Raw genomic sequence first — 14,606 nt, 5'->3', positions numbered from 1 at the left:
TATATATATATATAGTGGGAGTAATAATTCAATGGGCCAGTTAGTCTTCGTGAAGGTATGGGATATGGCCCAACGGGAGCGTTGTCAACAAGGATAAATATATTTATTTCCCAACAGTTTTGGGAGGGGACCTCCCTTCATCAGGGGATGAGTTTACGACGTTTAAGTAAATATTCGTAATTCGACATTTATAAAAATTTATTGTTAAAGTCGTGAACACTAAGCTTCATGTGCCTGCACAGTACAAGCAACATTTTAGCAGCTAGCCCTACCAAAACATTTTTTTTTATTTTTCGCTTTTTTGGAGGTCGTTAATTTGGGGAGTGTGAATTCTATAAGCTTAAATGTAAGCATTTGGACTGAAATATGTTGGGCTCGGTAGAAGACTTAAAAATTTGGAAAGATCGTAGAGGGCCTGGGTTGTGAGGAACGACTTGGTAACTTTCTAAGGATATGTCTGTGTTTGTCACAAAAGAATCTCCGTGTCTTGTTTTGCCAAAGCGGTGGCTTCCCGTTTCCGACACGTTTCAAAAGCCATGAACGTATACTGAGGAGATTGTTCCTAGAGAGCGGTTCAAGTTTGTTGGCATGTTGTAAATGTGCCAGGATTCGCGCAAGGACATCATTTCGAAATTCCCTGTTTCTAGAACAGAAAAGCTGTAGAAATCAATCATATTGTCGGGCTTCTCAGGGGCTCTGCAAAAGCGCCGCGTTGCACTTCTGCCTTCCTGACGTCGTTCTTAAGTTGGCGTAATCTTAACGAGTGGGCGCGGAAGTTTATTGCGGCCCGGCAAGGCGCACGTTAGCGCTCAGCGGCTGACTCCCTCGTCAGGAACGCCAGTCGAAGCCTTTTGGCCGCTCCACGGGCTTTTTGAATGGAAACATCCGCTTTTGCCCACGTAGCTGGCTGGACACTCTAAACACGGCAACTTGCAGACTACTCGCTGGTGTTGCTTCTTCCTTCGGCCGTGGTAGCAAGCGGGTGAGCATCGAAGCAGGCTTGTGAACCACCTCGACCCCTGATTTTCCGAGAATCGCGGAGAGTTGGCTGGCTTCAACTATTTTTCTGCTAGTGGGGTGACCAGCGAGGGAAGGTTGTCACGTAGTGTGTCTTTCACGTGTCCCTCTACACGGTACAGTGATCGTTTTCTACCCATGGTGACGCCTGCTTAAATAACAAAAACGCAGGCAAAAAAAGGGAAAGAAAACAAGAGCTGTCTAAATGCACCTCACTGGGTAATATTTTTGTCAGTTTGTACCTCTCGAGGGGGCGTCACAAAAGTGTAAAGAGTGAACTTTTTCGTTGATAAATGTAAAACCAGGTTGCCGAGATGTATTAATAAAGGCAAGCTAACTGAAAAAAAAAATGTTAGGAGTGATTTATGTTGTTGTATACCATAATTAAAAAAAAAATGCCATAGGTAAATATTGTGTTACTGTGTTGCTTTCCGGCACTAAAACTCAGCTGTTCCTCCAGCAGTTCGTCACGTACACCTCAGCACCAAGAATGTAACCCTACCATCTGTGATCAATATTTTAATATGAGCATTTAGTGTGTTCACCTACCTGTACGGTGAACAGTTTAAAAAAAAAGCAGGCTTATCTACAGAATGCTATTCTAGTTCCATGATGCATTTTATTGTCGCTTCCCTTTGTAACATTTACAAACTAGACCACTCCGGGCGCTTTAGCACTGTGCGAAGAAATGTGAATTGTATAGCATTAGTATATAAACGATCTCGTTATTGCTAAGCTTAAGAAAAAAAAAGCAGATTTTACTGGGGCACACGAGAAGACTGTGGAAGCAACGACGCTGGGGGCCTACTCCAATTCCTTTCATTTACTTTACCTCTTCCTCTGTTTTCTTTCTCCCTTCTTGCTACATCAGTCTATCGGCTCGTTATATATATATATATATATATATATATATATATATATATATATATATATATATATATATATATATATATATATATATATATATATATATATATATATATATATATATATATATATATATATATATAATGCTTTGTTTCCGCTTAGGTGACACATGTGTTCCAAGTTCCGAGAGGCCGTCGGGGGCCAGGCTGGAAATGAAGCTTAAACACTCTGCCGTTGAAAATAAAATGCTACTTGTATCAAGCATGTAATTCACCTAAATTTTCATTCTACGCTCTTGTCTAAACTGTGGGAGGATTGAAGCTGTAACACTGTATACGATGGCACCAAACGTGAACATCAGTTTTCTTTCTTCCTGGAAGAAAAGTCAAAGCATATTGCTGCCCGTAATGACCTCACGTTAACAACTAATGGAATATTATCAATAGATACCTGTTTTATAGACTAAAAAAAATGTTCTGCATCACTTTTTTTTTCTTGGCTACAGCATGATTAGTGTTCCTGCCATTTCCATGTTTACAAATACATCAGCGAGATCATTGAGTTAAAAGGGGATTATCATCAATATTTTCCAATCTAATATAGGCAATAATTAGGGTTCATTCACTCTTCTATCGCAAAATCAAGCTCTGAATTCCGACAACATCCGGGGGCGAGAGGAAGCACTACGTACTTGAGATGTACACCTAAATAAACAGTGGGGGTTCAAAATTGCTTTTAAGTTAAGCATGCTAGCCCTTACATCGTACGCCAAGGACCCCATTCGATAGCTCTTTTATTGATGCACAGGCCTTCAACACATATATCAACAATGCGGAGATCGTTGCACATTCGACTATCTGTTGCATAAAGCACTTGTAATGTGCGCAATAACGCTATGAAATTTGCTTTCACATGTCGCAATGAAATCTCGCCAGATGAAGTGTTACATAAATAATTTATCTATTACTATTTGTAATATATCAAGGCGATTGAAATGAGCCAAAAACAAACAGACACAATAGTTCTAGGCGTATCAAATCTTTTGTTAAACACACGATGCTGCATAATCTGAAGTTGCGAAGCTCGTCAATTAAATGTTGTCAGGTAGTATAGTGCAAAAACAATCAGGCACACGCGGTCCCTTGAAGCAGGCATTGTTTGAAGTACATTTTACGGAACTATGCTGAGTACCTTATAAAATAAGACACCTGCAATGAGATGCCAGCAAATGAGATCTTAACACTAAATTACAAAAAGGTCTACAAAAGCCGCTCCTCCAGCTTACACTGTAACTGTGCTGTCCGTCCCGAGCATCTGGTGCTCTTTTCTCAATGGAACTATACGTAGCTCCTTACGCACATTGACGCAAAGAATAAGCGCTACAAAGAAATAAGAAAGCGAAAGAGCTTCCGCAAAGGATAACCGAACAGTACAATCTCGGAGGGTTTACTATGTAGTTAACAAGCACATTCCTTTCCTGCCCCTTGACTAATGCATTGAACACATTATTTATATTACTATTTATTTACAGTTACTCCAATCACCATTTGGTGATTTCAGCAGGGTGGTACATATACTTAGTCGCTGACAAAAACATGACGGTAAAAGTGATGAATAAAAGTAAGCAGAGCTACAGTCAGAACTAAAACCACTTTGGTAGCTTCTGTAAGGGTCGAGTAAGATGTTTTTAGGTGTAGTTCACCCTTCAGCTCCACCTATTTATCGGGCACTAGAAGTAATTGCGTAATCTACGCGAAACTGCGTGCGCATGATGCGTTCAAGTATACAAAAGTATTTCAGGACATATCTTTGCACCATTGAAATCATTTAAATTGTATGAGTTCTGTCATGTTTTTTCGATACATTGTTGCAAAAAATGTAGTGTTTCTAATAAGAACTTTGCTGGCAATGCGAAAATTACCTATGTCCAGTACACTCACACCAAGATGCAATTGGTGCACATCGTGCTCAATTTAGAAGGAAAAAAAAACAAGAGGTGGCTTGACGTGACACTCTTCAAGCCCAGTCATAGAAAAATAAAACTATGGCATGCTGGGAATCTATCAACAGCATGAAGCATGAAGAGGATCAGCGAAGAGGATCAACTTTTTCTCGGGACAAAACAAACCCCGCTTGTGTTTTATAAGACTATTAACCTAACAGGGCCAAAAGCAGCGCTCTATCTAAGAGAACAGCAGAATATGTGTACCTATTTCTTCAACAAATTAAGCCCAGTGTCCAATATACTGGACATGCTTCTCCTGTGAAAATCGTTCTACTGACATCTTTCTTAATTTTTTTGCGTGCTTTTCAATAGCCTAGTAGCTAAAAAAAAACAAGATTAAAAACTTTGTTCTGCCCTACAGAAAGTTCGGGTCGGAAAGTAATATGGCTTAGCCACAAATTAAGTATTGAACCTGATATTATAATTACAATAGATTACCTACGACGAGAAAAAAAACTAAAGAATGTAATGCAGTTGGTCGTAGCTTCTTCGTATATAAATTATGACTATATCAAAACTGTGAGGACTCGAATTCAACCAAGGCAAGGAAAAAAAGAAGTCCTCAGTCTGAAAAATTTTTCATGGCTGGTCCGGAACCTGTTCGCGTACTCTACACAGGCCGGCTCTTAAACGGCGGGGACGCTCCCTGGATTTCGTGCCGACCGGTTGTGCGCCCGCGCGCTCCGCGCGCTCGCGACCTTCGGCGTCATCGTAGCGCTGGCCGACTGGGCTCGTCCTACGTCATCTCCTGTCGCCGACGACCTTCGACGACAGCGCAGCTCTGATTTACTGGTCCTGCTCTACGCCATCTACAGACGCCGACACCATCTCTCGCAAGTGTACCCCGTCCTCGGACTCCAGTGACCGTTCTTCCATCTTTCCTGTCTCTCCTATCCCCTCAGTTTGTTGTTGCTTCTTCTTCCTCTTTCCTATACCTTTACTTCTACCCTTTTATCCCTCCTTACCCCCATCCCTTTGTGAGCTCTGTGGCGGTGTCGCTCACTGAAGCAGACAATAACGGGGCTCACTTTTCTCTTCCTTTCTCTCAAGAACCACTTCTTAAACGGCGTGAGCAAGAATGCACTGACAGAGGGTCGCTATTCTTCGGTTCCAGCAACGAGGGGCGGGCGAGAACAGGTTGAAAGAGCGAGGCCACTTCCGTAGGGAACTCGTCAGAGCCATGGTGGGAGGAGAAAAAAGGGAACGAGGGGGAGGGTTCAACTTCATGCGGCACGTGGTGGACGTTTAACGAACTAGCCCCTCGTGGGCCAGAATCCTGGCCTCGCGCGTGTGCGTGCGTGTGTGTGTGCGTGTGCGTGGGGTGTGCGTGTGTGTGTGCGTGCGTGTGTGCACGTGTGTGTGTGTGTGTGCGTGTGTGTGGGGTGTGTTGCGTGTGTGTGTGGAGTGTGTGTGCGTGTGTGTGGGGTGTGTGCAAGGTGTGTGTGTGTGCGTGTGTGTGGGGTGCGTGTGTGTGCGTGTGCGTGCGTGTGTGTGGGTGCGTGTGTGTGGGGTGTGTGTGCGCGTGTGTGCGTGCGTGTGTGCACGTGTGTGTATGCGTGTGTGTGTGTGTGTGTGTGTGTGTGTGTGTGTGTGTGTGTGTGTGTGTGTGTGTGTGTGTGGGGTGTGTTGCGTGTGTGTGTGGGGTGTGTGTGCGTATGTGTGGGGTGTGTGCAAGGTGTGTGTGTGTGCGTGTGTGTGGGGTGCGTGCGTGTGCGTGCGTGTGTGTGGGTGCGTGTGTGGGGGGTGTGTGTGCGCGTGTGTGTGTCCGTGTGTGTGCGTGCGTGTGTGTGTGCGTGTGCGTGGGGTGTGCGTGTGTGTGTGTGCGTGCGTGTGTGTATGCGTGTGTGTGTGTGTGCGTGTGTGGGGGGTGTGTGTGCGTGTGTGTGTGGGGTGTGTGTGTGTGTGTGTGGGGTGTGTGCGGGGTGTGTGTGTGCGTGTGTGTGGGGTGCGTGTGTGTGCGTGCGTGTGTGGGGGTGCGTGTGTGTGCGCGCACGTGTGCGTGTGTGTGCGTGTGTGTGTGCGTGTGCGTGTGTGTGCGTGTGTGTGTGCGTGTGCGTGGGGTGTGCGTGCGTGTGTGTATGCGTGCGTGTGTGTATGCGTGTGTGTGTGTGTGTGCGTGTGTGTGCGTGTGTGTGGGGTGTGCGTGTGCGCGTGTGTGTGTGCGTGTGTGTGTGCGTGTGCGTGTGCGTGGGGTGTGCGTGTGTGTGTGTGCGTGCGTGTGCGCACGTGTGTGTGCGTGCGTGTGTGTGTATGTGTGCGTGTGTGTGCGTGTGTGTGTGCGTGTGCGTGGGGTGTCCGTGTGTGTGTGCGTGCGTGTGTGTGTGTGCGTGTGTGTATGCGTGTATGCGTGTGTGTGTGCGTGCGTGTGCGTGCGTGCGTGTGTGTGCGTGCGTGTGTGCGTGCGTGCGTGTGTGTGTGTGTGTGTGTGTGTGTGTGTGTGCGCGTGTGTGTGTGTGTGCGTGCGTGCGCGCGCGCACCATTTTTGAGACATTGTGAAAATGTGTCTCGTCTACAGCAGAGCGCCGTTCTAGCAGAGGGAAGTGGCCACACTGGCCAGTCTTGCTCATCAAAGGGTGCCGGTAGGACATTAATGTCAAGCAGTGTCTCACAACTAACAAGCCAGAACGATGCTAACGTTCAAGCACGTGCAGCTGGAAGCACTACCCACACTGCCTTATCTGCGACACTTCATGCAGCATCTGTGTCAACTGGCGCTCGACGGCGATGGAGTATGCGGAAGTATGCACTTAGCGATTGAAGGGTGCCATAGGGCCCGGATTTCGCTATCGCGTTCAACTCTTAAAGGCGAAGCTTGAGGGTCCAACAATTCTTTGTTGGAGGCTAAAATGGTTGACGCGCGTGTACTTAGGTTTAGAGGCACGTTAAAGAACCCCAGGTGGTCGTAATTTCCGGAGCCCACCACTAAGGCGTTGCTGTTAGCGCAACCGACGCAGCTATAAGATGGAAAGTTATCCAGAATACATAAAGCACCTCGGCATGATGTTCGCGCGCTTGCTTCTGTCGAGTCATGTTGCTCTGCCTCGCCAAAAGAGACGCGCGCACACCCGCCCTAATTACTGGTGAACTTGTGAGAAAAACGTAAAGTTTTGTCCCTGCCCTTAGTTTCATTGAGGAGGTGGTTTGGCACCAGTATACCAGCCTGAGAATCAAAGTTTAGTCAGCGATTCCTTTTGCGCACGGTAATGTTGCAGCGTTTTATTGTATTTTAATATGCACGATATATTACGGAATGTATCCGAAATACAGATGCAGATACCCGTCTTGAGAGACGTATGTGTATCTCAAGACGTACGTCTTGAGATACAGATACAAAACTCACAAAGAGTACCTAATAGATTAACTATCTAAGATACGTGAACCTGACTGCTCAGCACTGTCTGTACTCTCCCACTGATGCAGAATTTACAGAGTTGTATACATAAGACAGAGCGAAACTGCCCTGGATATATGGTGTGTTGATAAAAACGTATTCACTCATCTATGGGATGCCATGTGTGTTTAGAAAAGGTTACTAACGGCTTAGAGTGCTTGGTACTATATATACAGTATGGGAGAGCTTAAAGCCGTCCCGCGGACCTCAATTATATATTTTGTGTTTAAAAGAAGTGTTTAACGATTTAGAGTAATTGGTACTCTACTATGCGAGAGCTGAAAGCCATTCCGGTCAAGGCGACGCTGAAATATTCAGCCCTCTTCCCTGGTGCAAATGCCTGCAGTAAATATTACATCGGACACGCCGATACCCGACCGTGGTCAAGGGAGCGAAATTCGTTATGTGAACCGGGGTTAATTTTTTAACATAGCCGTATGAAGTGCCCTACGAAACATTGTTATGAGTGTGTAGAATGTTCTTCAGTATGCAATTAGTTCAGTCGTAAAAGCGCTCTTAAAGTCAACTTCATCAGCAACAATCGTTCTTTAGTTCAAACGCCTCCGTTGCACTAGCCCAATCTGGAAAGTTTTTGAGAGATAATCATTGTTTTCTACCAACTTCTGCTATTCCTATGAAACTTCAATTCTAATATCAAACCATAACCTTTAGAGTTCTCGTTGTTCGTGCCGTTCAATTGACCTTGTGCCAACTACCAGAGTCGTTATCCGGCGCACTTCAAACGAGACATCCTGTCACCTAATCAAGACATACGGGCATTCATAATAACAGTGTTCAAGGCCTCGACTCCCATGACCACGATATGATTGGGAGAGACGCCGTAGTGGAGGGCTCCAGAAAGTTCGACGATCTGGTGTTTTTCAGGGGCGAAGTTCCTTACAGCGGCACCCGTTCGTTCCTCGTAGCCGTTGTAGTAGTGTGTAACAAATATAACATTTTGACCTCCAAGGTGGTGCCGGTGAGAAATTTCTTCTGTGCGTTGTTTAACAATAAAAAATAGTGCTCAACGTACATGCCAATGGCCGCTAAGGGGGAATGAGAGACAGGAGAATTCGGGTTTTAGTTAACGCGCACGCTGCGAATTTTTATTCTTCAACAACGCACAGAAGACAAGAAATGGTTGCTCCGTTATACTCGCTGGGCGCAACCTCCTTGGTTTTTGAAAGGTTTAGCGAGCGTTGGGCCGCAGTGCCATGAATACAGTGAACTAGTATATACTATGAACTCGAGGTGGTTAAAGGTGGGAAGTAGGCACGAAGCGCAAGCCGTAAGAAAGTGTGCGTGTGCCTCCTCTCATTCAGTCCTTGGAATGTCCGCTGGATGGTGGTGCTTCTATATGAGGAATATATCATGAAAAAATGCGAGATGGTGGTACTTGGAGTGTTGAATAGGTGGACGAACAGACACACAGACAGATGCATGGACGGACGCGCGGATGGCTGCACGGACGGATGGACGCATGGACGGACGCAGGAGCGGATGCATGGACGAAAGCAGGGACGGACGCACAGATGAACGTGTGGACGGGCAGATGGACGCACGGGCGGCCACACAGACGCACGCATGGATGGACGGAAACAAGAAGGAATGGACGGACGGATGCTTCGCCCCACTCTCCATCATTCACTCCGTGGATATGCTGCCATTTTTTAACGTGCACTGACATCACATAGTACACGGGCCTCTCCAGCGAAATGTGACCGCCGCGGCCGAGATCTAACCCGCGACATTGAGGACCCAGCATCGTAACCACGATTCCACCAAGGCGGACCATGTATGCGGGCATTTAGGCGAGTTCATTCGGGCTCCGAAGCGAGACCTGAACTAGATATGCGAGCAATTAGCATGAACATTTGTTGGGTATGGTCTTTGGCCATCACACTTTCCTATACAGGGACGAACTACGTATGTCCCGGCAGCGGTCCAAACAAGTTAGAAAATACGTTGCTTGAACAATGATTCTTAGGGCTCGTTAGCAGTGTTGCTCAGCTTCACGTTTTTTTTAGGCTGAAATTTTGTTTGCCAGTTACAATAGCAACGTGACTTCGTAAGAGTGATGTGAACACATTTGCACATGACCTTGAGAGATATTTATAAACCCTACGCACACTACAGCCCTCAATATATCTGACTCAATACATCAATATATGACCATTTATTTCAGTTGCGCAAAGATGTCAACAGCAACACGGATATTAGCAATACTAGAAGCAATCAGCTTATATACAGCGCTGGTGCTCGTGAGCGTGGTAGCCCTGGACACTGCTACTACGATTGACGTTAACCCGACGTGACGGCTGTATCGTAAAGATACATATGTGATGTTTATAAATTTGGATAGCCAGCACTGAAATCTGAATGGACATTTCACGAACATTGGGCTCTACTTGCAAAGTACTTCGAAGACCTTACGGGGCTATAGGGTAGAATACTTTATTTCCGCGTAGAATGTTGGTGTTTGATTCCCGGTGGGACCATGACATTTACTCTTTGCATTCGTCGGTGTCAATGCTGTCAGTGTCCGGTTTTTCTTAACGCTCACGCGTCAAAATTACCCATGTGCATTCTCACGGTTCCTGGGCAGACAAAAAGTGTCAGTCACCTGTGGCACATAACCGCGGGTGGGTATGGGCCACTGCCTGGCGGGAAGTGCTTGACGACGTGTGCGACGGGATTATGACATTGTTCATGTCATGAACAACGAGTCGTATTTGTCAAATCATCTTACCCTCCCATAAAAATTGGTTTCTACTCCAAGTTGGGGGGTGATCCCGAGACCACCCAGACGTAGGTGGAAAGAAAGAAAGAAAGAAAGAAAGAAAGAAAGAAAGAAAGAAAGAAAGAAAGAAAGAAAGAAAGAAAGAAAGAAAGAAAGAAAGAAAGAAAGAAAGAAAGAAAGAAAGAAAGAAAGAAAGAAAGAAAGGATTGATTGATCTCGGCTTATTTTTGCTCATAGTGCAGGTCCTCTATATTTCGTCAGAGTAAAAAGTGCGAGTTCACACATGCGCAGCGTCTTCGTGGACACTCCAAATATATGCTCCTTGTCCCGATTCAATCACTGCCATATGACTACGCGAAATTCATCGTGCGCCGCCAAGAGAGGAACGAAAAAATTGGGGAACCCTTAAGCTTCGCCTTTGAGAGTTGAATGCGATAGCAAAATCCGGCCCCTAGTGCACCCTTCAACCGCTAAGTGCATACTTATTCATATGTTTTGTTACATACACACGCACGCACACAGTAGATTGGACCAGCGCGCGCTATTACGGCTGAATTGGCTCGTTTTCGTCGTGACACCTGTAGAAGAAAATGCGTTAAGGGGGCCCTGAAACACTTGTTCAAGTAACCATGGAATGAATTTACTAGAAGAGCATATTGCCTCATAAATTCAACGCCACAAAACTTTTAAGAATCCGTCCAGTGCGAGTAGAGTTACAAAGGTGTGTCTCATGCTGAAATCGCACTATCTCTTCACTTATCCCGACGAAAGCGCAGGAAGCTAAGCAGGGAGGGGTGGCAGGGCAAAGAAACTACCGAGCCTCGTGACCTTGAGCGTTCTTTTTTTTTTTTTTGAATGCACGGCTTTTTCAGTGTGGTCGCGTGCGCACGCGTGGACAAGTAGTGGCTTCCCGCGGCTATCTCGGTAAGTTGATTTTTCGGTCACAGACGCACAGGCGATTTTTCGCTCACAACCAACGGGGCCGACGCCGGCGGTGAGTTTCCTGCGACACGAGCTCTTTCATGGTGTCACGTTAAAAGCTAGTTTCGCGAGGTTGAGGACTTACGGAAGTCTTCCGCGGCCAGCGTGGTGTAGGGGACGAACGGCAGCGGAAGCAGCACAATCAGCGCCGTGCCCATGTAGAACATGAAGTCGAAGGCGAAGTTGATGAGCCAGTAGGTGACGGGCCCCAGGCCAGAGATCATGTGCAACTGCTTGACCTGTCCCGAAACAATATCCGACAGTGAGAAGTGCGTGCACCTTAAGGCACCTCTAAAAACAATTTGGCTGTGCTCTACAAGCCCCTTTCAATGAAAGTACAGGTAATTTAGATTATTAACTGACCAATGTAAGCACCCGCGTGTATAAATTAAAAGTATTTGTGCCGGGGTTCTTCAAGAAATGCGTGGTAATTCCCCCCCTCCTTCCAAAAACAGGAAATGCGGCATTTGCTCGATACTGCAATCGTAATAATTCAGCCAAATTCATGTAAACGTCCAGTAACTCATACAGCTGAAAGGTGTTTTAGGACGTAGTTCATAACGCGCACAACGGCAATAGTGCAAGGTTGACAGCATAGTAGCACTGGTACTGCAGCAGATGGTGGCTTGAGACTAAGAAAAATGCTAATTTCCACAGCTTGGGATGTGTAATATTGATTTTGAGGATTTCATGACCCGAAACTACGATATAATTTTGAGGTTTTGACACAGTGTAGTAGTGCACTTTGAACAAGGACAAAGAGGACAGGAAGGGGTGGCTAGTTATTCTTCTCCCCCTGTTCCCCGTCCTAAGCGTGTTATTTGTAAAAGGTATATACTGATGATTATAGAGCATGCCGTAGTAGAGGGCTGCAAAAATTTGATAATGTTCTTTAAAGTGCATCGAAAGTTAAGCACACGAGACTCCAGCATTTCGCCGGCATAAAAATTTCGCTGCTGCCGCAGCGGGGATTGGATTCGGTGACCGGTCGGCGGTCGAGCACTATAACGAATTGGCCACCACAGTATGTCACCTATAATGGAGCCCTCCACAGCGACTTCCGCTACCAAAGACCTTAACTTTTTTTTTTGAAGGACTGTTCACGCCATGTTTGTGGTTTCGGACAACATTCGTGATAGCCAAGCCTTACACAAGAAGCCCACCTAGGACATGCAACTAACCAGGTACATACGTCTTCCTCGCCGACCTATCACATTGAGGAAACTGTTTTCCATTAAGTTCTTCTTTTGCACTATCATTCAAGGATCGATTATTTCGTCGATAACTTACGGGTTTTAAAGGGACCGACACCTACACAGAATATGAAGTGAGAGTACTCCACTGACAAGGATTGTCCGTCGCATTGACTCAAGCCAACTGTTTTTTTTTCTTTTAAGAGATGGACTCATATTTCTATTCCTTCATTAAAAGCTGCGATAGTTGATATGTGGCGCCTCTGGAGGCAAACACGTGAATGAACCGATGTACCTGCCCACTTGACCATTAATTTCCTGTCTGCGGTCGACAAATTTGTTGTTAGTAATGAAATATTGCTTGTTCCTATGTATGAAAGATATTATTAAAATGGGCGCGCAGGCCTGCGTAAACATTCCTTGCTCGTGTGATGCGATGATCTCATGTTCTTCAGCGCACCTTCAGCTACTTTTCAGCGCGCTCATAAAACCGCGCGCGTAGCTTCCAACTCGCTAAAATTTTGGAGTTGCTCTGTTTTGCTATTCACACTTCGCCTCAAAAATGATGCGCACTGCCAATAGGCGCGGCCGTGCACGTGCGCAGCGATGTGTTTCGGTGACTTGGCTTGGCTTGTGTATCGAGAGAGTAACGACGTTAGTAGGAGCCACTCATGACACAGGCACAGGCACGCCCTAGACACAGGCGCACACAACGGTGTACAAATACAAGGAAAGTGTATAATGTCACATCGTCTCGTCGTAAAAGCTTGCTATATTCAAAAATACTTGAACAGCTCGAAATGAAGGTGGTTAAGCGTAGTTACAGAAATTTCTTGCGAAGCAGAACGACGACAGCTTTCACAAACCACGAGAATGGCTAGCGGCATCACCATCGATTCTCAGCGTTGCTGGAAGAAAGTTACACCTGTGTTGATAGACTTTTAGATCGAAAATACTGCTTGTAAAATAACTACGCTTGGGACTAACTACTGCAGCTACAATTACTATGAATGGTCAGCTTTCTGTCGCACCGCAATATAAAAAAGATGGGTCGAGAAAAATGAGTTGTTGCTCTCTTCAAGATTGTGAGCATAAAGGGGCATACTTTTACAGGTTAGCACCAACAAAACCGAGCGCCGGCAAGGTTGGAGCACATCTCTTCTCCTTAAGCATATTGGTGGTAGCCAGCAGAAAATGTTAGCATAGAGCACAGTACTTTTCTCACGGGAAACAGAGGCTCAACACGCACCTGGAGTGCCCTTTCTGCGGTCGGAAAGATGACGAAGTTGCTGCACATGAGACTGGACACGAGAGGGAAGAAGATGGACCGCAGAACCTTGGGCAGTAGGGTGCTGTACGTGTTCTGGCTGCGGATGTGCTCCGCCAGGACGCCAGGGCCACCGCCCATTGCCGCGTGGAGCTCCTCGGATCCGCGCGCAGTCACCTCGAAGGAGAAGTCGGCGCTGGCGTCGTTGGTGACGTTGCGGAGACGCGCCGTGTTGTAGAGCGTCACCGTCAGGGGCGCCGTGTGCTGGATCTGGCCATTGTACCACAGAGCAATCCTGAAATCGATGATTTCGAAAGAACAAGGGTTGTTGTGTGCCGAATGTTGACAATGTTACACATGTGCTCATTTGTGAAGAGCTAAAAGAAAGCGCCGACAGGAACTTGGACAGTAAGAACGAAAACACTTTATTATCCGCCATGTTTGTGGCCTAAGACAGATCACGCAGCTAGGTACCAGGTTTTCTCTCCCTATAGTCGCCCTGGCCAGCTGGGTAGCCCATTTTCGGTACTGGACCTCCCGGCTAAGCAGCACTAGCCACCACCGCTTCCTAGGGGCTTTAGGAAAACTTGATAAGTTTGGACGTACACACAGTAATACGTTTTAAAGAGTCATTTCTGTTGTGCATAGTTTGCATTTTTGGTTCTTTTATATAGACATGGGTAGCTCCTATGGAGGTGCGAAGGATTTGGGTGGAACTTTGTAACTGTCGGTATTCAGATGCTTGTTGCCTGTCTAGACTCGGGTGAGAGAACAACAATTTGTAGCTAGTTACTGCTGCATGTGTGCAAAAGTACAATTGTTAGGTCGATCAGCAGCTGCGTTCTCGGCTTGTAAGCAAAGGTAAACAGTGAGAATGAGCAGCAGCTGCAATGGAATGAGCAGCAGCTCCAATGGCTGCCATTACTAAGTCATGACTAACCTGCCACTGTCTTCCAATGCGTAGCCAAGAGTTGTGTGAAGTTGGCGGAATCAGACCGCACGAAATCTTTCAATTTAGCATGTGTAGATACACACTTCCTAGTACAAAGCAGGCACGAACATACACACAAAGAGTCATTGAACCCCTCTCCCCCTACCGAGAAACATTTCTGGCGATTCCCAGGCTATGCTAACAACATGTGGGT

At 46.2% G+C, this 14,606-nt stretch overlaps 1 protein-coding gene across 1 annotated transcript in view; it reads right to left on the bottom strand.

Moving 5' to 3' along the window:
* The window catches only part of LOC119165052 (phospholipid-transporting ATPase ABCA3), a 74,388-nt gene that overhangs the window by 36,067 nt on the left and 23,715 nt on the right, over nt 1-14,606 (bottom strand). Inside the window, exons 7-8 of the mRNA XM_075874465.1 lie at nt 13,444-13,756; nt 11,087-11,240 (exon numbers count right to left, since the gene is read on the bottom strand). Coding sequence (XP_075730580.1) covers nt 11,087-11,240; nt 13,444-13,756 — 467 coding nt within the window. The remainder of the gene's footprint in view (nt 1-11,086; nt 11,241-13,443; nt 13,757-14,606) is intronic.

The sequence above is a fragment of the Rhipicephalus microplus genome, chromosome 9, assembly GCF_043290135.1.
Source record: "Rhipicephalus microplus isolate Deutch F79 chromosome 9, USDA_Rmic, whole genome shotgun sequence".
NCBI lineage: Eukaryota > Metazoa > Arthropoda > Arachnida > Ixodida > Ixodidae > Rhipicephalus > Rhipicephalus microplus.
This window is presented reverse-complemented; position numbering and strand designations above follow the sequence as displayed.